At 42.2% G+C, this 21,992-nt stretch overlaps 1 protein-coding gene across 1 annotated transcript in view; it reads left to right on the top strand.

Moving 5' to 3' along the window:
- The window catches only part of Kcmf1 (potassium channel modulatory factor 1), a 58,153-nt gene that overhangs the window by 22,860 nt on the left and 13,301 nt on the right, over positions 1–21,992 (top strand). Inside the window, exons 2-3 of the mRNA XM_027429461.2 lie at positions 11,846–12,013; positions 14,647–14,786. Of these exons, the coding sequence (XP_027285262.1) occupies positions 11,846–12,013; positions 14,647–14,786 (308 nt within the window). The remainder of the gene's footprint in view (positions 1–11,845; positions 12,014–14,646; positions 14,787–21,992) is intronic.

Below are 21,992 nucleotides of genomic sequence, written 5' to 3'. Positions count from 1 at the left end.
GTTCAGTTTGCATTTAGGATTTCTTGATACCTAAAAACCCCAGCACCATGTCTGAGAGGTTTTGTTCTTTTGTTTTGTTTCGTTTTGATTTTCAAGACAGTGTTCCTTTATGTAGCCCTGGCTGTCCTGGAACTCAGTCTGTACTCTAGACATCAAACTCAGAGATTGGCCTGCTTCTACCTCCCAAGTGTGGAATTGAAGGTGTGTGTGCCACCACCACCCATTGGTTTGTTTTTAATGATGACAGAAAAGGCAAGAAAGCAACTGAAGGAATGAGTTGCAGAAGGCAATAGGAGTTAAGAAGGTGGAAGATGATCTGAGAGGGGTCTGGAGATGAATCACAAGACATGAAACCCTTGTGTTGGAAGCAGAAGTGTGAGGGAACTTATAGAATTGTTAAAGTGTGTGTCCGTCCCTATAGAAAGCATTTAGAATTGGATGGCACTTCAGTATTAGTTTGCAGAATTATTTGACCTTGATCTGTAGCATAAAATACATTTTATGGTGCCTATAAAATAAACATTAGTAGGAATAAAAATTATAAAATAATAACCATAATTACATATGGTCTGAATATCTTCAATTCTGTTCCATTTTAAAGAAGTTCTGGTTGAAACCAGGCATGGTATATGTTCCTTGAATCTCAGCAGAGGCTGGTGGATCTCTGTGAGTTCAAAGTCAGCTGGGACCACACAAGTTCCATCCTAGCCAGAGTTATATAGTAAGACTCTGTCAACAAATAAAGTTCCATATGTGCAGATATTAGCCAACACAAAGTTAAAAAGCCTTGTCTACTAATGATGTTAAGGTTCACTAAACTAAGTTAGCAGTCCTTAATCTATTTTGAAGCCAGTGCCTCATTTATTTTGACAACATATTTAATACCTGTTGATTGTCTGAAATAGTTAACTTACTTCATTAATATAATCTTTTTAACTACATTAGACATTACAGTAAAATAGATAAGTATCTCCATCTACTTAAAATAAATTACTTGGATTTAAAAGAGATTAAAAAGTCATTGTATTTTGCAGAGTATGGAAATGGGCTACTGAGGCCAAAGGATCTTGGAAATTAGAGATAGGCTAGCTGGGCTACATAGTCAGATCCTATCTCTTAAAAATAAAAAGGAAAAAAAAAATCAGAGCTAAAGATTCAGCTGGGCGGTGGTGGTGCACGCCTTTAATCCCAGCACTTGGGAAGCAGAGACAGGTGGATCTCTGTGCTGGGAATCAAACAGGTTCTCCTCTCCTGTTAACTGTTGAGTCATCTCTCCAGCCCTCTCCCAACCCCCCTTACCTTGAGGATAATTCTATTCCAATTTGAGACAAAATGGTACAGGTTAGGTGAAAGTTCTAGCAGCTCCCAAGACCTGGAGGAAATGCCATGCCTTTTAGGGTATGTGTGGGATAGAATAGAGACAAGTTACTAAGAAAGCAAAAGTGGTGTTTGTACACCTTTGATCCCAGCACTAGAGAAGCAGCTTTCATATCCCCTCAGTATCGCTCCTAGCTCTTCTGCTAAACAACCCATCAAGGCAGTTTCCAGGTACTTTGTCTTCAGGCAGTGTACTAGACTTATTTCCCATGTTAAAGCCAGGTAGAATCAGGTATGGTGACAGTAAAATGTTCCTCTGTCATGTAGCTTGTGCACCTCTTGATGTAGCTTCAGCTTGCTTACTAGGTGGCTTTTTAGCATCTTCTTTCTGTTGTTTTGGTGGTGACATATAGCCCGGGCTGTGCTGGCCTCTAACTCTTCATGTACCAAGGATGACCTGATGCTTCTGCCTCTACTTCTCAAGTGTTGGGATTACAGTCACCAAGCCTTGTTCCTTTCTTTCCTTTCTGTTTTAAAAATACATTTAAGCTAGTAGTTAAAATAATGTGATTCATGCATGTAGAAATTGCTAATCTATCTCCCTGCCACAGTTGCACTCTTTCTTGCCTTTGTGTTTAATGCAAAGGTCTCACACATGCTAAACACACTCTTCGCACCTACAACCCTGCCTGCACTGATCACCCAACTGATTAAAATACTAAAATATGCTAAAGTTTTTTTAAAATGTGTATGTGCTGACCATACATGCCCCTTCCCCCTTTTGGTGCTAAGGATTGAGCAAAAGGCTTCATATATAGGCCAGTAGTCTACTTCTAAGCTAAACTTCTACATCTGCAGACTTTTCCCTCCTTGCTATGATTTCCTAAATGATAACAGTATAGCAACTGTCTACATCAGTTAGTGTGTTCTAGGTAGGTGTTTACATGCAAGACATGTAAATACTGCATTTTATATAACAGACTTGTACATAGTGGGATTTGGGCAGGTGTTGTCCTGGAACCAGGTCCCTGTTGAACTGATAGATAATTATATTTTTCTATGTCACTAGGGGAGGCACATTTACAGGGGGTCAAATTTCCATTGGTTTCTTTAGATCTGACACAGCATCCTGTACCTGCTCTATGCTTTTCCCACTCTGTGTTTTCTAAAGTGGATTCTCAGAAGAGGCTGATGGTGTTTTATCCAGCTGTGATGGTATTTCCAATGCAAAATGCCCAAGTGTTAGGATCATTGAAACTGAGCCAGATAGAAGGAAACAGAATCTCTTCAGTCTGGCTCAAGAAAGGAATCTGTAACAGGCAACTGGAGGGATTCATGGCACTGCTATCCAGACTTGAGAGGCACTAGAAGGGATCAGGGAGGATGCTCATTTCATTAGTAGGATACAGGCCTTGGAGGACAGTGGAGAGCTGTGAGGGGTCTCACATGTAGCCTTGGCTGACCTGGAACTCACAGAGACCACCTTAGCTGCCTCTTAGGCTAGGATTACCTTGTTTCTTAAAAAGAGAAATGCAGTAGACCAAAAAGCTAATGGCAGAGTAGCAAAATAAAAACCAAAGGCTTCAGGACCTCCTCACAGAATTTCCCAGAAATGATTTAAAAAAATTTGCAGGAGAATACCAGCATTGATGCTGTGGTTGTTGTGTTTGCATTGAGGCTGATCATACAGTTTGATTTTCACCTTCTTGCTAGTCCTCTTCCCTTGGCAGCAAAAGAAATCTGCATGGTAGGAAGAGGGTACAGTATAAAAGTAACACTCTTTGTTCTAGACAGACACCTGACCCACCATGCAGATTTATAGACCCAAAGAGAACTCTAAAACATGCTCAGTAATAGGAAGGGCACCCCGAACTTTTCAGTCTTCAGAAGAGCTGGACTTTACAAATGAGGGGAATACCAGGGAGTGCAGTCTAGAACAGAACCTCGCTGTAGAGATGACTGGGCAAGTGAAACAATATGGCAGGTTTGTAGCCATGAGAAAGCTAAAATAGAAGTGGTTGGCTTAGGGGACAAGCCTACAGTGTGGCTTTAACCTGTGGGAGGTGATGAAGATGTTTGCACCTGTGGGAACCCTTTGGGGAACAAGAAGGCAGAGAGTGTCTTAGCCCAGCCCAAGATGGGTTGAGATGCACAGACTGTAGTGTGTTTCACTTTACTCTTCATGCCTGACTATTGAGAGTTTCGTGAGCTTAGCTGGATCTTGGATCTTTTCATGAACAAAAAGTCCCAGAGGACTGTAGGAATATCTCTCTTTTTACCAACGAGGTATTTGAATGCCTAGTTCCTTCCCACTTTGCTCTCATTAGTGGTTTTAGTTGTTTAGACAGACCCTGCCTTTCAAGGTATAATAAAAATGCCCTCATAGATTTGAAGAATTTTATCTTTATAAAAAAGCCATTTTTCATTGTGAAAAATATATGACTAGCCAACCTTTTGAGTGTAGCATTTATGTTTATAAGTGAGAAATATGTCTTGTGTTGGAAAGAGTGTCTAGAGGATATGTACTTGAAAAAGAATAAGCTGGGTGTGCCATAAGTTCCAGGCCAGACTTTGTCTTTTTAAAAATTAAAAGGGGCAAAGGGATAAAACAAATCCATGGATCTAAGTGCTTCTATCAATAGTTAGACCCTTTCACCACTGTCTTTGCAGCCATGAACTTAAATACCTTGTCTTAAACAATGTCATGCTCTCTGTAACTTCACATTACCTCCCTTCCAAGCTAAGTAGCTCAGTTGGGAAACTGAGCAGATAGCCCCACCCAGTCTCCAAAGAGAAAAGGGACAGTTAACACTGTTAGATGCCACTCCTGGGAGAAGGCAGCACAGCAGTCTGCCTTCAGCCTCCCTGGGAGCGAGCTCCTTACTCTTTGAAGTCCTTGCACAAGGACCTTGGACGCTCAGGCCCCACCACTGAGGGAGGAAGAGTTGGTTGGGCTAGTGTTTGGCTGCACTGTCATTGGTTGGATTTGTAGGCTGTAGTCAGAAGGTGGCTGTTCACTGTGGCCCACTTCCAGCTCCCAGGTCAAAGCAGGACACTTCCTTGGGGCAAACAGAGTCCTCTGTCTCCTAAAGGGAGCATGGGGACTTCATCAGTGTACAGAGGAGACCAGCCAAGTCCAGATAAGAAACTAGACCTGTGCCATTCTCTGCCTCTCTCTCTCTCTCTCTCTCTCTCTCTCTCTCTCTCTCTCTCTCTCTCTCTCTCTCTCTGTGTGTGTGTGTGTGATTTTTTAAATTCTTTATTTTGAGCTAATTGTAATCATATGTAGTTGTGGAAAATAGTGTACAAGGATCTCCTAGTAACTGAACACTAGTACACTGTGATATAACTAGGCATGGTGGCTCACACCTTTAATACCAGGAGACAAAGTTTGAAGCCAGCCTGGTCTACAGAGGGCTACAGTCAGGGCTACAGAGAAACCTTGCTCCCAAAACCAAACCAAAACAAAAGCTATGGCACTGATGCAGTGGAAATGGGAACATTGTGTGGCTGTGAGGATCCTCAATGGGAACATTGGGTGGCTGTGAGGATCCTGATATTGCTTTTTTAAAAACATCTACCTCCCTTCCTCTCACAACCCTCCCTTCCCTGGTCACTTCTTTTTGTTTGTGGTTATCTTGTATCTATGAAGTTGACATGAATGTTAAACTAACAAATACAGACCCTCTGCTCCTAAGGAAATAAATACAGTGTTAGGTTCCTGGAGCCTCTGGTTAGAACCTTTTCATAAAGCATTATTTTTTATAACTTTGTTTTGTGTTAATTCTTGTTGAAATACAAGTAATTAAATGATATAAATATATAGATCATAATGAATAGATTGTCGTTAGATTCACCAACATAAGCTAGCAACACCATAACTTATCTTGAGCACAAATGAGTTTTTTCCCTGCTTTTCAAAACAGGGTTTCTCTGTGTAACCACCCTGGCTGTGTTGGAACTCGCTCTGTAGACCAGGCTGGCCTTGAACTCACAGAGCACAGCCTGGTCCCACTAATGATTTTTTTTAAAGGAAACCATGGCATTTAATCTTGACTGGAAGGTACCCTCATGTGCAGTATGAAAAGTGAAACAACACTTGTTTGGATTGAGCTGATCTGGGTGCACTCTCCTCGAAATCTTGTAAGCTACTCCAAGGGTCTTGTGACATTGACTTTGGAAGTAGTGCCGGTGACGATACACACTCATATATGTGTGCACATGTGTACATGTAAAGAACGCCAGCCTGGGCTAGGACGCTCAGTGATTCGCTGAAGTAGTTAGTAGAGTGGAGTGTGGAGGGGACCTTTAGGGTTCGGATAGCACCTGTTACTAATCTAGACCACTCGTCATTTCAGACCTGTTCAACAGAGAAAATAAAGCTGCATTTCTGATTTGAGTCTGTTCTGTATGTTACACTTCAGTAACCAGTATTATAGTGCCATGGCCTCAGGATCTGGGTGGTGACTACCACCACCACTTGAGGCCAGATTTTAGTCTGTCTTCTTGACTGTTTCCTGGGTATGGGGACTGAGGGTAGGATCCTCCAGCCCACTGAGTTAAAATGTGTCAGTTCTGCTCTAAAGTGGAATTGTCACCTCGTATGTGGCTGTCACCTGCTATTCTACTGTCTCCCTGATGATTTTCATTTCTGCTCCTTCAGATGGGATCTAATGGTTTCTACCCCTACACCACTACTCCACTCTCTGTTACACTTTGGCTTTCTGTAGTTCTGAAGGAAATGATTATTCTCAGACTTATGTCTACTATCCCCATACTTGAAAGGTGACTTTTGTAGGTGGAGTTCTTTAGTTTGGAGTCTTGGCATCAGTGCCCATTACCTCTTAGTGTCTAGTGGTCATATTGAAAATGTCAGATTTATTTTATTGCTTTGTTTTGTTCAGACAAGGTCTTGGTGTGTATTACTGGCTGGCCCCAAGCTAATGATCCTCCTGGATACGAGGACTGTAGGCATGTACCACCATGCCCAGCTAGGATTCTTGATCTCTGTTTGAAACCTTTACTCTGTTTCCTATCTTTCTTGGAAGCTGGTAGAATGCCCTTTTTTTCGAAGGGGTTGAGTGCTCAGTGGATGCCTTTCTTTCTCTTTAAGATTTACTTTTTATTCATGTGTGTGGGTGTAGTTGCTGGTGGAGAACAGAAGAGGGCGGTGTGAGCTGCCTGAAGTGGGTGCTGGGAACTGTACTTGGTCCTGTAGGAGAGCAGCCAACACTCTTCTACCTCTCTTCTGGAAAGATTGCTTGAATTATTCTATTGATTATTTTCTCTGTTTGCACTAGTGGGATTTCTGGTCTAAACTTCAGTTTTCTCCTTTGGTGTTTTTGTTTGTTTTTGATTTTTCAAGACAGGGTTTCTCTGCATTGACCTGGCTGGCCTGGAATTCACAGAGATCCACCTGCTTCTGCCATCCCAATGCTGGGATTTAAAGTGTGCGCCACCACTGTCCATCTCTCCTTTGGTGTTTTAGTCCCCGACTACCCTTATAGAATTTGCCCCAAATTCTATTACAAAATTCAAGAGTTTCAAAAAGGAGCAAGGTGAGTTCTGGAGACCATTCTAGACCTTATTTTCACAAAATCGTGATTCATTGTCTCAGATATCCATTCCCAGTACGTAAGGGTCTCCGGCAGTAGTCAGGATCCAGCTATGTGCTAGTGTCCTGTGCCATAGGTTATTAGTTCCCGTGGTGAACAGGTCTTTACAGAATTCTTTATATATTTGAGAAGACAGAATTAGAAAAATTCTATATTTGGAAATCATGTTAATTGTTACTCTGCAGTGATCTGAAGGGCTGAGGCCAGATGAGAAAGCTTTAGATAAAGAAGATGGCAAAGCTTTGAAAGAATGTAATAGATACCAGTTTGCAAATGCTGAGAAGATCCTACCCTGTTTGAACTGAGAGAAGGTGCCTAAGAATAGCTAGCCCGGTTTGATCGACTATTGCCCTGTGAAAAGACGTATGTGTAAGCACCTCCCTGGAGGAATTCTTACCTGGGCTGATGGTACAGGCCTTTAACCCCAGCTGTTCAGAGTCTGAGGCAGGACTGTGAGTCAGAATGTTTGTGCATAAAATCCTGTCCTTCCTGCCCCCATCTCCTCTCCTCTGATGCTGCCCTACAGGGTTGCTTTCTCAAGAAGCAGATGTGATGTAATAGACTCTCACAGAATCAGCCTCTGGGCTTCCCATTTCCTGCAGCTCCCCCGATGCACACACATAAGTAAGTTAATACTTTGAAAAATAGACCCCCTGAAATATTGTCTCCTTTTTATTTTTATTACAGTTTTTATTTCCTCTGATTCCTCAAGTAGATTAGAGAAGCTTTCCACTACTATCTTAGACTCTCTGCCTGTAAGCATTGTAAAATGTTGGAATTTGTCGATTCCTTCTTCATTTAGTAGAATGACCCTGACTTTGCTAATTGCAAAGCTACTGTAATTTGTTTCCTGTTGATCTCGGGTCCTCTTTAGAAGACTGCATGTTTCTCTTTTTAGTTTAAAAAGGGTGTGTGTGTGTGTGTGTGTGTGTGTGTGTGTGTGTGTGTGTGTGTGTGTTGGGTCTTATGCCACAGCACATGTTGGAGGCCAGAAGACAACTGTTTTTTAAAATTTTTATTATTTTTTATTCTTTTATTAGTTCAAATTAGGAACAAGCTTGCTTCACATGTCAATCTCTTCTCCTTCTCCTTCCCTCGCCCCCAACATCCCACCTGCCCCTACCCATCCCCCCTCCACTCCCCAGGCAGGGTAAGGCCCTCAAAAAGGGCTCCCCAAAGTCTACCACATCATCCTTTGAAAGTTGCCTCAGAGGACAACTTTCAAAAGTCAGTTCTCTCCACCATGGGTTCCAGGAATCAAACTCATGATGTCAGGCAGGCATGGCAAGCACTTGTACCTGCCGAGCCATCTCCCTGGTAAAAGAGTGTACTGCTTTTCAGTTGCCTAAATGGAAAGACCTCTTGGAAGTATAGCCCTTATCATTGTAGTGTTATTTTAGTAGTGTTTTTCTCAATGAGGTACTCAGTATTGAGCTTATTTTATGGTGTAATAAACTCCTTTTCAGAAAAGTCAAACTTGGAAAGAATCATAGGCCTTGCAAAGATAATCCTGGTTGCCAACCTGGAGCTTTCCACTTCAAAAAGCTGTAAACAAAACCTGATTCCTGTACTGGGTAGACAAAGGCCAACACAGTGTACATAGTAAGTTCCAGGACAGCCAGGGCTACATAATAAGATTCTGTCTCAAAAACCAAACATGGCAGCTGCTAGAGATGATGGCTTAGCAGTTTAGAGCTCTTGCTGCTCTTCCTGAGGACCCAAGTTTGATTCCCAGACTTATAATCACCTACTGCTCTAACTCTAGGGGATCCAGTAAGTTCTTCTGGGCATTGTGCGCGTGCGCGCGCGCGCGCGCGCGCGCACACACACACACACACACACACACACACACACACGATTAAAATTGATAAAAATCTTGAAAAACCGAAATAGCTCTAATCAATTTTTAAAAACCCACAGTTCCATTTTCTTCTTGTGTTTTTAATATTTGTATGCGGATATATGAACAGGTGCCACAGAGGCCTGAAAAATGATGTATCTCATGGAGCTGGAACCCCTGGAGCTGGTTAAAGGCAGTTAGTTATGATCCATCTGATGTGGATGTTGGGAAATGAACTTGAGGTCTCTTAAAAATACAAAAAGCACTCTTAACCACTGATCTATTTCTGCAGCCTTGTTTCATTTTGTTAAATTACATTGTGTGTGTCTCTGTGTGTCCAAGTGCATGTGCCCACTTGTATATGATGGGGATTTGCCTAGCTCCACAGAGGCAAGGCAGATTTTGTTTTTCACTGTTGTACTGCAGTACCTTGAATATATTACATGGCATATAAGTCACTGTGACAAAAAACCTGACTGAGCAGCTTAAGGGAAGTATGGTTTGAATGAGAATGGCCCCATAGACTCATATGGTTGTGGGCTTGGTCTCCTGGTGGTGAGCTGCTTGGAAGGATTAGGAGGTGTTGCCATATAGAAGAGATGTGTTGCTGTAAGATGGGCTTTGAAATTTCAAATGTCCGTGTTGGGCTCAGTGTCTCTTCCTGCCTTCTTGTGTGGGCATCAGGGTGTAAAGCTCTCAGCTACTCTCTAGCACCGCAGGTGTCGCCGTGATAATGGACTCTGAAACTATAAACAAGTCCCCAATTCAATGCTTTTGTTTATAAGAGTTTCCTTGGATGCTGGGTGGCGATGGCACACCCCTTTAGCCCCAAAGATTGGCAGAGGCAGGTGGGTCTCTGTGAGTTTGAGGCCAGCCCCGTCTTCCAGGACAGCCAAGGCTACACAAAGAAACTCTGACTTGTGGGGAGGGGGAGGGGTATTACCTTGGTCATTGTGTTGCTTCAGAGCAATAGAACTGATTTGTCTGTTACATTGTACATAACTAGTATGATGCCTTTCATTTACTCTGGAGTGTTAGAATGTGAAGAAAGTGGTTGGTTTTAAAGTAGCTGAGTTTACCTATTACTGTTTGGACCATGTGTGGGAGAGATGGAGAGTTAACAGATCATTTCCTCCTTCCAGCTCTGGAACATGTGTCCCCTTGCAATCCTTTTTCTCCTGTCTGCCTTCCAGCCTCTGGTCCTGTAGTGCCTTCCTGGGGGAAGAACTTTTTTCTTTCAGTGATCTTTAGCCTGGTACTTAGTTTTCAGCACCCTCTCTGTTGCCTGCTCCTCCTCCCACTGCTCTGTCCTGGTCTTGCCTTCCTGGTCTGCAATACATGTATCTGTTACTGGACTTCCTGTTCTCTTGCCTGGTTTGTCTGTCCCCCCTCCTTCCTGTGTATTTGTGTGATTTATGTGCACATACATTGTTTGCATGTATGCTGGTGCTTATTCACATGTATGTGGAAACTTTGGGTATCTTCTTCACTCTCTTCCCCACCTTATATTTTGAGTTGGGATCCTTCTGAACCTGGAGCTCACTGATTGGCTGACTGTACTGGCTGTCTAGCATGTCCCAGGGATCCTGGGACTGAGTGTGCACTGCTGCACCCAGATTCTGACCTGGGTTCTCAGTGCTTTACTTACTAAGCCAGCTCCCCAGCACCTACCTAGCATTTCTGAAATTGTATTTGAAATCCTTTAATGTCCTTGAATACTTTACTAATTGGCATCATGAAGGGCTTCCTGAATGTGACTAGATTTATCATAGGCTTTATCTGCCCCCCTCACCCCAGTGGCCTGCTGTTTATTGTGGAGCTAAGTACATTCTCACATTGTTGTCATGACCATTACCCATCTCCAGAAGTTTCCCTTCATCCCAAACTGGAGCTCTACCCAGGAGACAGACACTCTCTGTTCCCCCTTTCCCCAGCCCTTGATAACCAATATTCTACTATCTCTGTGAATTTGACTAATCTACATAGAGCTATAAATTGCTTTTAAAAAGAGTGAAATGCATTTCTATTTTAGAGTGAAGAAATTCCATTGATACATTGCTTGTTAAACTGCCTTTTCTGTGTGCCCCTGGCAGTCCTGGAACTCACTCTGTAGACCAGGCTGGCCTAGAACTTGGAGATCCAATTGCCTCTGCCTTCCCAGTGCTGGGATTAAAGGTGTGTGCCACCACTGCCCAGCGCCTTATCTTAGCTGACACACTGGCCTAGTATTTAATTTTGAGTTCAGCTTTATGTGAGCTTTCTGCACAAACAAGTGTATCATATGGAAAATAAAAGGCATTTTTTCTCCTATTAAGCCTGCCTGTTGACTTTCCCATTTAAATTTGCCTCTTGAAGTGCCCCAACTCCGCTGCTCCCCTTTCTTTAGGCAGAGTCTCACTGTGTAGTCACTATGTAGACCAGGCTGGCCTCAAACTCTGCTTGCCTCTGATTCCCAGAGTGCCACCTTATTTATATTCTTCCTTTGAACATACTAAGAACTGTAGTGGCAGCCCGGTGGGGATGGCATATGCCTTTAATCCCAGCACCTGGGGGGAGAGGCTGAGGCAGAGGGATCATAAATTCAAGTCCAGCTTGGGCTTCATAGTGATACATTATCTGAAAACCAAAAACTGAAGAAGAATTAATATTTGAGTGTTTGATAATCTGTTTCTGATATGAACTTAGTCTGGTTATAGTATTTCTTTGTGTTATTGTTTAAAATGTACTTAGTCCTTGGAATTTATACCTGCCAGGTATTTGGTAGTGGTTTTTGAACCATTTGGCAGAAACTGAGCTGTGACCCTATATACCCTATATATAGTGTTCTGTAATTACACTTTTCTGGGGTCACAAGACACTTTTTAACAGGGACTTTTACATTTCTTGAAATATTTGAAGCTTCCTCCCAGACAGTAAGTATCTCACCGTGTAGCCCTGCCTGTGATGAAGCCAGCCGCAATTGCTGCCGTCCTCCTGTTTTTGCTTCTGAGTAAGGAGTTTGCCACACTGCTGGGATTGTTGTGTTTCACTATGTTCTAGCTGCTAATTGAGGGCGCTTCTTCTTGTTTTATAGGTGTCAGCTGTGATGCATGTTTAAAAGGAAATTTTCGAGGTCGCAGATACAAGTGTTTAATTTGCTACGATTACGATCTTTGTGCATCTTGTTATGAAAGCGGGGCAACGACAACAAGGCATACAACTGACCACCCGATGCAGTGCATATTAACAAGGGTAGATTTTGGTAAGTTCATAATGAAATTTAATTATCACTTAAGGGTATTGGATGGCTATGAAAAAGCAAAACAGCCATATCAAAGGGTTCAGATTCATTCTAAATAAAATCATTTTTCCTATGGCTTTCTGTCTCATAGTTATAGTTTGCTTAAGAAGCCCTTTGAAAAAATCCACAACTGGTAAGGAATGAGATAGAGTGCCTCTGGAAACGGGCAGTGAAATCAGGCTGACTGCTGGTGCTAATAGCACACAAGTGTTCTTGGGATTGCATTATCAGTCAGGAGGAAAAGCTGTCCGGTTCACACTGTAATTTCTTAGATAGCCAACACACTTGTTACTTACTGTCTTTTTGATTATAGCTTCCTGATGGGCATCAAGTCGTATCTCAAGTGATTTTGATTTGCAGGTCTCTGATAGTTAATGAGCTAAGCATTTTTTATTATGCTTATTAGCCGTGTGTGTGTGTGTGTGTGTGTGTGTGTGTGTGTGTGTGTGTGTGTGTGTGTTTATTATGGGTCCAGCCAGGCGTTGGTGGCACATGCCTTTAATCCCAGGAGAGGCAGGCCAATCTCTGTGAGTTCGAGGCCAGCCTGGTCCACAGAGCAAGTTCCAGGACAGGCTCCAAAACAATACAGAGAAACCCTGTCTCAAACCACCCTGCCCCCCCCCCCCAAAAAAAAGTATTCTGGGTCCTCTGAGTTTTAGGAATGTTGTCCAGTTTTTTCAAAGAAACCAACTGGACTTTGAAAGTGGTTATGTTGAGCTTCTAGATTTGTGTAGAGTATTGCTATTTTGTCACTAAATCTGACCTGTGAACATAAAATATCTTTAGCATTTTCATATCTTTGTATAGTTATCAGAATAAATTATTTATACTTCTAAGTATTCTTTGGATTATGTGTTGTAAATGTTATAGAAAAGTTTTATATATAAATTGTGTAACTTGCTATGTTGCTAGATTGGCTTATTAGTTTTAATAGTTTAAGATTAGTTCTAACGTAGTGGATTCTTAGGATCTTGGGTTTTTTTTCTTCCTTTCCATTGAATGCCTTTCATTTACTTGAATAGAAGTAGCAAGAGTGGAGATGTTGTCCTGTTCCTCATCTTAGGAAAAAGACATTTAATCTTTGTAGAGATGTCATGGTTTTGGGTTTGCTATTTATTAGGTAAATAAATTATTTGGGGGTTTTATTATTGTTTGCTTGGAGTTTTGTTTTGATATTGGGTGTTTGTTTTTGCAGTAGGGTCTCACTATTCAGCTTAAGCTTCCTGGGTGGACTTGCTTTGTGGCCTAGATTGTCCTTGAACTCATGATTCTCCTGCCTGTCTCCCAGGTGCTGAGATTTCAGGCACACACCATTCTTTCCTTTTTTCTTTATAATCCTCAACTGCTACAAATCTGCCTTGTAAGTCTTATATGGACCATGCACGCATGCACGCACACATACATATATACATGTGAGTAATATTTTTAAGACAGTTTAAATCTCTCTTAACTCCCCCACCCACACACCTTGTTTTAGCAGTCTTGCTAGCAGCCTAGAATGGCTTTGAGCCACTCAGTTTCTTCAGTTTCCTTGTTTCCAGGTTAGGTTCAGTCATGAGCCACTTGCTCAGCTCTTTATTCTCTCTTCTCATAGAAGTAGTCTTATACTCTTACAGTTGGGCGTTTTCCCCCATGTTAAAGAATAACGTACCTCTTTGTAATGAAATAGTATAACCTAAATAAAGATGCTGTAGATTTTCTTTCATTACCTGTGGAGAACAGACTTAATTCCTTGATAGATCTAATGATGCTTATAGATTATTGCCACAGACACTCTGTTTCATTCTTTAGAGTGCTGGTTGGGCAGTGAATTGTGCTTACACCATATTCAAGTTGGCATCCATAAGAGCTGGCTGCCTAGGGATGCTTCCTACTCTGAGAATGCCATAGTCTGTGAACAGATCATTGCAGCAGTTTATATGTTGGTCATGGTCATCTTTTCTTTCCTGAGTTCCTGCATCCTTGTTCGTGGTACACCTTTTTTTTTTTTTTTTTTTTTTTTTTTTTTTTTTTTTTTTTTTAACTTAGCCTATCTTTAAGGTTCTGCCACTTCCCAGTTTTGGTCTGGGGGTCAAACCCTTATCCATGGGCTTTTAGGAAACACTCAAAACTAACTATAAATGAGGGGGAAATTGTTTGCTTTGTTTTCTTCTTAACTGCCCTCTGGAGAAAAGACTTTGGGAAGAGTATGCTGAGTCCCACCTGGAATTAAAAGTTAGGAGAGTTATTTGAAGCCAGGCTTCCCACTGTTATCTTTTACTCTTAAATTGTTTTTTGGTTTGTTTGTTTGTTTGTTTGTTTGTTTGTTTTTAACTCCTCATCTACACTCCTTTAATCCCAGCAGTGCAGGCAGTCTGGTGAGTTGCAGGCCAGCCAGGGTTACACCATGAGATCCTGTCTCAAAAATTAATTAAAAACAAAACAAAACAAAAATAATAACAACAACAACCAAAACCTCACTTAACAAGAGAGGAGAGGGTTATTGGCATTTCGGACCACACTTTTTCCTTCACACTGTTGTGTACTCTGATTGTATTTGTATATTTGAAAAGAAGCATGGGTACTTCTCAATTCAATTCTATTTTATTTTTCAGATTTGTACTATGGTGGGGAAGCTTTCTCTGTAGAGCAGCCACAGTCTTTTACTTGTCCCTATTGTGGAAAAATGGGCTACACGGAAACATCTCTTCAAGACCATGTTACTTCTGAACACGCAGAAACATCAACAGAAGTGGTAGGTGGAGCATCTTGCTAAATGATATAATGTGTTACTCCTGCCATTGCTGAAACTAGGCACTGTGTTCCGCCTCTTGCTTAGTACAGTGAACTTCGTGTGTAGTAAAAAATTACCTTCAACTGCAAATTGTAGGTCCCTAGGATGCTGCACTTCTTCAAGATGCATGCAGGGATGCCTCATCAAAGGCAACAGTGGGAGGTTGAAAGGACCCCAGTCAGCTTTCTTCTCTATGTCTTTCTAAAGTTGTTATTGCTGTGTGCTTAGTTTTTCTTCTATAAGGAATCTTTCTCGGGGGGAGCTGTAAATCTTTGGTTGTGTCCAAAGCAGGGCTCCCCTCTGCAGTCCTGGACTCTGCTCCACTGGCCTTCCTTAGTTGTCATCAGATCCCATCTCTTGTTTCCAAGTCAAAACTCGGTGGTTTCTAGTTCTTCCTTCCTGATTTTCCCCCAGTGGCTAAACGAAAAGGGGCCTAGAATAAAATATAAGATCTTAACTTGAAATCTAGGTAGACTTTTCTTAAACCTCAGTCTGAGTCACTATGTAGAACTAAGCAATAATAAATGCACCCGAAAGAGTCACGGAAATGAGTCTCATTCAGGATACTGCTTTAAGGGAAGAGTAGATGAAGGGAGGTTAGCGAGGAAACAAAAAGGAAGGGAAGAGAATAGGAGGAGGGACATGGGTACAGTGAGGAAGTCCTCAGACCTTCCATCTTGCTGCGGGTAACAGTAGATAAGGGAAGTGTCTGGGCTGCTGTAGATCCTGATTTTGGAGAATTTGTATATACATAATACTTCCCTAGGTGAACTCAACAGATAAATTCAGAGAAATGAAGTAGTACACTCAAGGGCAGGTCTTTAAACTTGACCAGAGGCCTCTGCTACAGGCTTCCTTTCGTTCCCATGGGTACTGCCAGTTTGTGCTTCAAATTTCCATAAGATTTGGAGTTCAAGGTTTGATTTACTTCATCTGGTCCTTAAACCAGAATCACTTGAGAGTACATTAAGGGAAACCCCAGAGCACTGAAGTCACTGTTCTGGTTGGTCCTTTTCTTGTCAGATAAGTTTGCTTCCTCTTGTGTCATCACAGTCACAGCAGAAAGAGTCCTGACCTGACTCAGCCTGTCCCCATTCTAACTGCTGTGGACAATTTGTGGTTATTTTTCTGTTTTACTGTTGAGTTTGGGTCTTTTTCTTTAACTAGCTGCACTGAGTTCCTTATAGAAAACTAGACATCCTAAGGCCCTTTGAAACCAGCCGGCTCTGGTGTATTTTCATTACTTCAGTGGGCAATTTAACAACACAGTTTTCCACATCCAGAATCAGATAATGCAGTGTTAAAGCAGGTCCTTTCCATGACTTACTTATCTTCATGAATGAAAAACCAAGGCTGAGCAGTCTTGCCTGTGTTCTTTGTCTGAAAAGCAGCTATTCAGAGTTGTTTACACTCCTCTGTTCTGGTAGATGGTGTGAAAGCTATCACCATTTATAGTTTTGTGGTCTCCCTTTCTATGGGTTTATTTAGTCATTTACCTCTGTTAAGTTCCCAGGTATTCAGTATGTAGCCCAGGCAGCCCACACCACTCTAGTTTGTCATACTTGTTTAGTGCACTATGTTTTAAGGGTCTGTCCTTCCTTAGCCCTTAGTTTTTACAGAGTATCAAATTTCACTGCCATAACCAAGCCTCAGACATTTCAAAATGAAAATGCCAAGCAGACAAGGACTTTTGCTGTAAAGGTGCAGGGTCATGAGTGTCTTGGTCATGCCAGGGCCCTCGTGTGTGGCCATGGAGTATTACCAGTGCCACCTCATGCTTTGATTTTAGGGGAAGGGTAGCACCATCATTATATGTGCTCTGGGTATTGAACTGAGCCCAGGTCTTCAGGCTTAGCAGCAAGTGCCTTGACCCACTGAGCCCCAACCAGGTATTTTTAAATTGAATCATGAATTTCAAGAGTAAATCCCTTCATTTTGATGGATAGTATTTTCTTCTTCCTTTTTTTTTTTTTTTTTTTTTTTTGTTTGTTTGGTTGTTTGGTTGGTTTTTCGAGACAGGGTTTCTCTGTGACTTTGGAGGGTGTCCTGGAACTCACTCTGTAGACCAGGCTGGTCTCCAACTCACTGAGATCCACTGTCTCTGCCTCCCAAGTGCTGGGATTAAAGGCTTGAGAGCTACCACCGCCCAGCAGTATTTTCTTTTTCTAACTGCCCAGTTCATTATTTGCTTTTATTACAGCATTGACTGCACATGTTCTCCAGGGCAATTCATACTTCACTATAGGATTTAGCAATGTTGCTTTCTAATAGTCAGCTTCCTTTGGAATATTGTAGGGCAGGAGGCTGTCATTGTAAACATTTGCTATAGTAAATGCTCACAGAGTTGAAGTGGCAGAGAGTCTACTGAAGCCAGAATTTTACAGCAGCTTTATAGCCCTTTTTTTCCTGCCCTCCCCCCCCCCTTTTTTCTTTTCCAGTCCAGGACTCGCTATTAAACAACTAAAAGCCTTCTTAAGATCCATTTTTAAATCATTCAAGAAAGCTTAATTTTGAGTGTACCAAGAACCCTTAAAACCAAATCCCTGACTGGGTGTCTGGCTCTGTGGTCAAATACTTGCTTAATATGAGATTCTGGGTTCGATCTCAAAGAGAGGAAACAAAACAGAAAAACAGCATCTGACATATGTTGTATGGCAAAGGTAGTTACTAGTTCTTAAAAAAGGGACAACATAGATTGGTATGTACTTGTAAGTCTCCATAATCTTTATGTAAACACCAAATATGAGAAATGATGTGATTTTGAAATTAGCCCGCATTTTGAAATGTTTAATAGCTCATTAATTATACTTAATAGTGAGTTTCATTGTATACATAATGTAGTTTGATATTTCTCCTTATCCTCTTTTATCTCATACCCCTTCTTCTCAAACGGCCATGTTCTACTAATTACTGTTTTTAAAATCTGGTCAGTTTCATTAGAGTTCTTCAAAGGAACATGGTTGAGGGTTGTTTACAGAAGCATGGTATCCTACCAGTGGCTACACTGCAGAAGAAGGGTGTCTCTCCCTCCCCACCAATCATTAACTGCAGATAACTCTTCAGGGAGGAGGAGGGGTATGAGCCCTTCCCCTTGTGTGGCAGAGTGTTAACAGGCCCAATCTTTGCTAGTAATCATAGCTGCTGTGGGTTCAAGAGCTTAGTGATCCACTTCTGTACACAATGACCAGGTACCTGTATAAACGGAGGACCTGACTGCTCCACGGTCTGGTTAAAGGGGAGGTTTTTGTTGTGAATATAAGAGCAGCCATAGGGGAATCTAGAAGAGTCCAGAGCAGAGACCTCAGAAGCACACTGGACCTGACTAGGGCTGACTGTGAGAGATGGGAGAATAACAGGGACTAGAAAGTATAGAAAACACAGTGAGGGATGGAGCACAACCTAGAGAAAACAACAAAAGTAGCAGGTTGTGAGGAGAATGATCAGCTGTGGGAAGGGAAGGCCGTTAGCGAGAGGGAATTTAGGCAGGCTGCTCTGTGAACGTTGACGTGTATAGCGTATAGCGGGAGCTTATCACACTGAAGGAGCCTGGATGCTGGTGTGCATTTTGATATGCTGATGAACACCACAGGCAGCCATATGCCCCTTCTGCCGGTGGGGGGCGGTTAAGAGAAATGCCTCCTTTTGTTACAGGGAAACCAGCCTCAGAAGTTCTCAAGGAATGTTGGCTTTTATCTAACCATCAGAAATCCTCCTGTAGTCCAGGTTGAGCTCATTTTTGAATATTTGGACTGCCTTTGGAGTTTCCTTTACATCTGACAACGCCCTGTGATGTCCATATCCGTAGACAGTGCATAGAATTTAAAATGGGGTGAACACATCTATCTCCTTGAGTGTTTGCCATTCTCATAGAGAAAAAAGAATCCTTTCTTCTAGCCTCTGTGAACTACAAAGGTGTGGGTCATCACAATTCAGCAGTGTCTGCAAAGACCAGAAGAGAGTATTTGGATTCCTCTGGAGGACAGATAGTACATGGAGTTGTGAGCCACCCAATTTGGGTGCTAGCAACTGAACTTGAGTCTTCTTTGAACTACTGAGCCATTTTTCCAGCTCTGCATCTTTTAAAATATTTTAAAATAATTCAAAGTCAGATAGTGGGGCCTTTTTTTTTTTAAGAGAAATTTAGCTGTTAATATTCCAGTAGAAGATTTTTTGAGAAGAGAGGAAAAAATGGGAGTTTTGAGATGGCTCAAGGGGTAAGGTACATGCTACCTGAGTTTGATCCCCAAGACCCTAGTAGAAAGAGGAAAAAGAACACATACAACTTGACCTCTAACTTTAGCACACATGTATACATACACAATAAATAAAATAATTTTTTAAAGATGGGAGGCTTTTTTTTTTTTAAGACAAGATTTCTCTGTGTGGCTTTGGAGCCTATCCTGGAACTCTCTCTGTAGACCAGGCTGGCCTAGAACTCACAGAGATCCGCCTGCCTCTGCCTCTCAAGTGCTTGGAATTAAAGGTGTGCGCCACCACTCCCCAGTAATGGGAATTACTCTAAAGTGAGTGGTTATTGATGCTGTTGTTTGGGTTTGATTGTTTTCTTTCTCTCTCTTTTTAAGATGGGGTCTCAGTCTGTAGATCAGACTGGCCTTGAACTCAGAGATGGGCCTGTGTCTGCCTGCCAAGTCCTGGGATTTAAGGCATGTGCCACCATGCCTGGTCCTGTGTTTATATATAAAGTGTGAAGTTAGCACTAAGCAGTCAGTGAGTGCTTAATGAATTGGCTAATCTTTGCGGTGGCATTACACATGGTATCCAGCAAATGGAAATGGCACTTTGACTACATTTGCCAACCCCGTGGATTTCACAGCATGTGTTCTTTGACTAGAGTCGTGGGGGTGATTACACATAGTAGTGGGAGGGATGTTCCTTGTCATAGTTGAAGCCACATTCACAAGACTCAGATGTTTTTAGTTTCAGTTTGTATAGGGTGTGTGTGTGTGTGTGTGTGTGTGTGTGTGTGTGTGTGTGTGTGTGTGTGTGTGTGTGTATGGAAAAAGATTATCCCAGCTTTTAAAAAACAACTATTTCTGGTAAACAACCAGTTTTAGGCTCAGTGCATGATAAGCTCTCTAGTCATCATGAGCTGTTAGGAAAACCCATTGAAACTTACCCTCCAAACTCAGTGCAGTATCCGCAGTGTATAAAGGGCTTCAGCTTGGGGTTGCATTTATGATTGGGGAGATCAAATTCACAAAGGAATTAAAAAAAAAATAGCCAGTTTCTCTAAGACAGCAGGGCTATAGCAATGTGTGGGCTCTCTATTGTATCTTTGTTTTTTAAAACATTTTCATTTGTGTGTATGTGTGCCTGCATGAGTTTGTGTGTACATGTGCAGGTACCCTCAGAGAACAGGGGGTGTTGGTTCTCCTGGAACTGTGTTACAGGCCACCCCACCCCTACATGAATGTTGAGGACCAAATCTGGATCCTCTGCAAGAGTTATAAGGACACTCTTAACTTCTGAGCCATCATTCCAGCCCGTGTCTTAATTTTGCATCATTATTCCTCTAGTGGACACCCTTTTAAAAAGCATCCCAAGGCCAGATGTGGTGGCACACTTAATCCCAACACTCAGAAAGAGGCAGGAGCAGGCAGATCTATTGGAGTTCAAGGCCAGCCAGTCTACTGTGTTAGTTCCAGGACAGCCAGGATTATCCCCAGCTTTAAAAAGAAAATGCATTTCAGACTTGATTAACATCATAATTAGACCTTCCCAAATTACAAGAAATGAATTTTCAAGGTGCTGGACTGAAAGTAGACAAATACTGGAGAGTCGAAGCTAATAGGAGTAGCAAATATGGGAGCCTGAGCTATTTGAGTTGCTGGCTGTAAAAGAGGAAAGAAGGTGGTGGTGGTCGTGGTGGTGAAGGATCAAGTTCCTAGCCCACCTGAGCTACATGGTGAGACCCAATCTCAGATAAGTGTATACATACATAGTACCTTTTTGGTTTTTGTTTTTGTTTTGTTTTGTTTTTTCAAAGTATACAGTGTTCTGCCTGCATGACAGAAGAGGGCACCAGATCTTATTATAGATGGTTGCTGAGACTTGAACTCAGGACCTCTCTGGAAAAGTAGCCTGTGCTCTTCACCTGTGAGCCATCTCTCCAACCCTTGGTTTTTGTTTTGTTTTGTTTTTCAAATTTCCTGTAGCCAAGACTAGGCTTGAACATCTGATCCTCCAGCACTACCTCACAATTGCTAGAATTGCTGGTGGCTGCCAGCAAAGCTTGTTTACAAGAAGAAAATAAATAACGTTGAGAAATGACGTTCTTTTGGACGAACATTCTCAGGAGGGAAAAGTTCTCTATGGCTCTGCACTTACATTTCAGAGGGGTTGATATATGGAGTTCATTTCTGGTACTTTCTCAAGAGATGCCCATTGCTGGAGCAGTTATGACGGGTGGTGTCTACAGCTGGGTCTTACTAAGTGGTTCCCATGTACCAAGTCCTGGGTTCAATCACCAGCACCAGAACAGAAGCAGTAGTTTCCAGGGTTCCAGTTCAGAGCCATTTTCAATAGTCTTCGGGTAGTAAGAGGCTACCTTCTCATAGGGTACAGAGCCTGCCCAGCTCCCAGAGTACGCTCTGTCTCTGCAGCCTGCTGCAGCCCACTTCACAGAAAGCCAGGTTCGTGCTGGATCAGAGAGGCAGTTTAAAAACATTTGCTATTTGTGTGTGCATGCACGCACGTGTGTGTATTAAAGAGAAGGAGGTCAGAGGACAACTTTGTGGAGTTGGTTCTCCCATTTCACATTTGTTTTGGGGATCCAGCTCAGGTTACCAGTCTCATGCAGTAAACACTTTATCTGATGCACTATTTCACCAGCCCCAGATGGGCAATATTTTTTTTATAGATTTTCTGTAGCTGAGAATGAATAAAATGAACAAGAAATTTCTCTATTTCCTTCCTTCCTTCCTTCCTTCCTTCCTTCCTTCCTTCCTTCCTTCCTTCCTTCCTTCCTTCCTTCGTTTGTTTTGTTTTTTGTTTTCCAGACAGGGTTTCTCCATGTAACAGCCTCCCTGGCTATCATCACTCTATAGACCAGGCTGACCTACAGAGATCCACCTGCCTCTGCCCCACCCCCCACCCCCCACCCCCACCCCCCACCCCTGAGTGCGGGAAATAAAGGTGTGTGCCACC

Source organism: Cricetulus griseus, chromosome 8, assembly GCF_003668045.3.
Source record: "Cricetulus griseus strain 17A/GY chromosome 8, alternate assembly CriGri-PICRH-1.0, whole genome shotgun sequence".
Classification (NCBI taxonomy): domain Eukaryota; kingdom Metazoa; phylum Chordata; class Mammalia; order Rodentia; family Cricetidae; genus Cricetulus; species Cricetulus griseus.
Note: the sequence above shows the minus strand (reverse complement) of the source record. Positions and strands in the feature narration are given on the sequence as shown.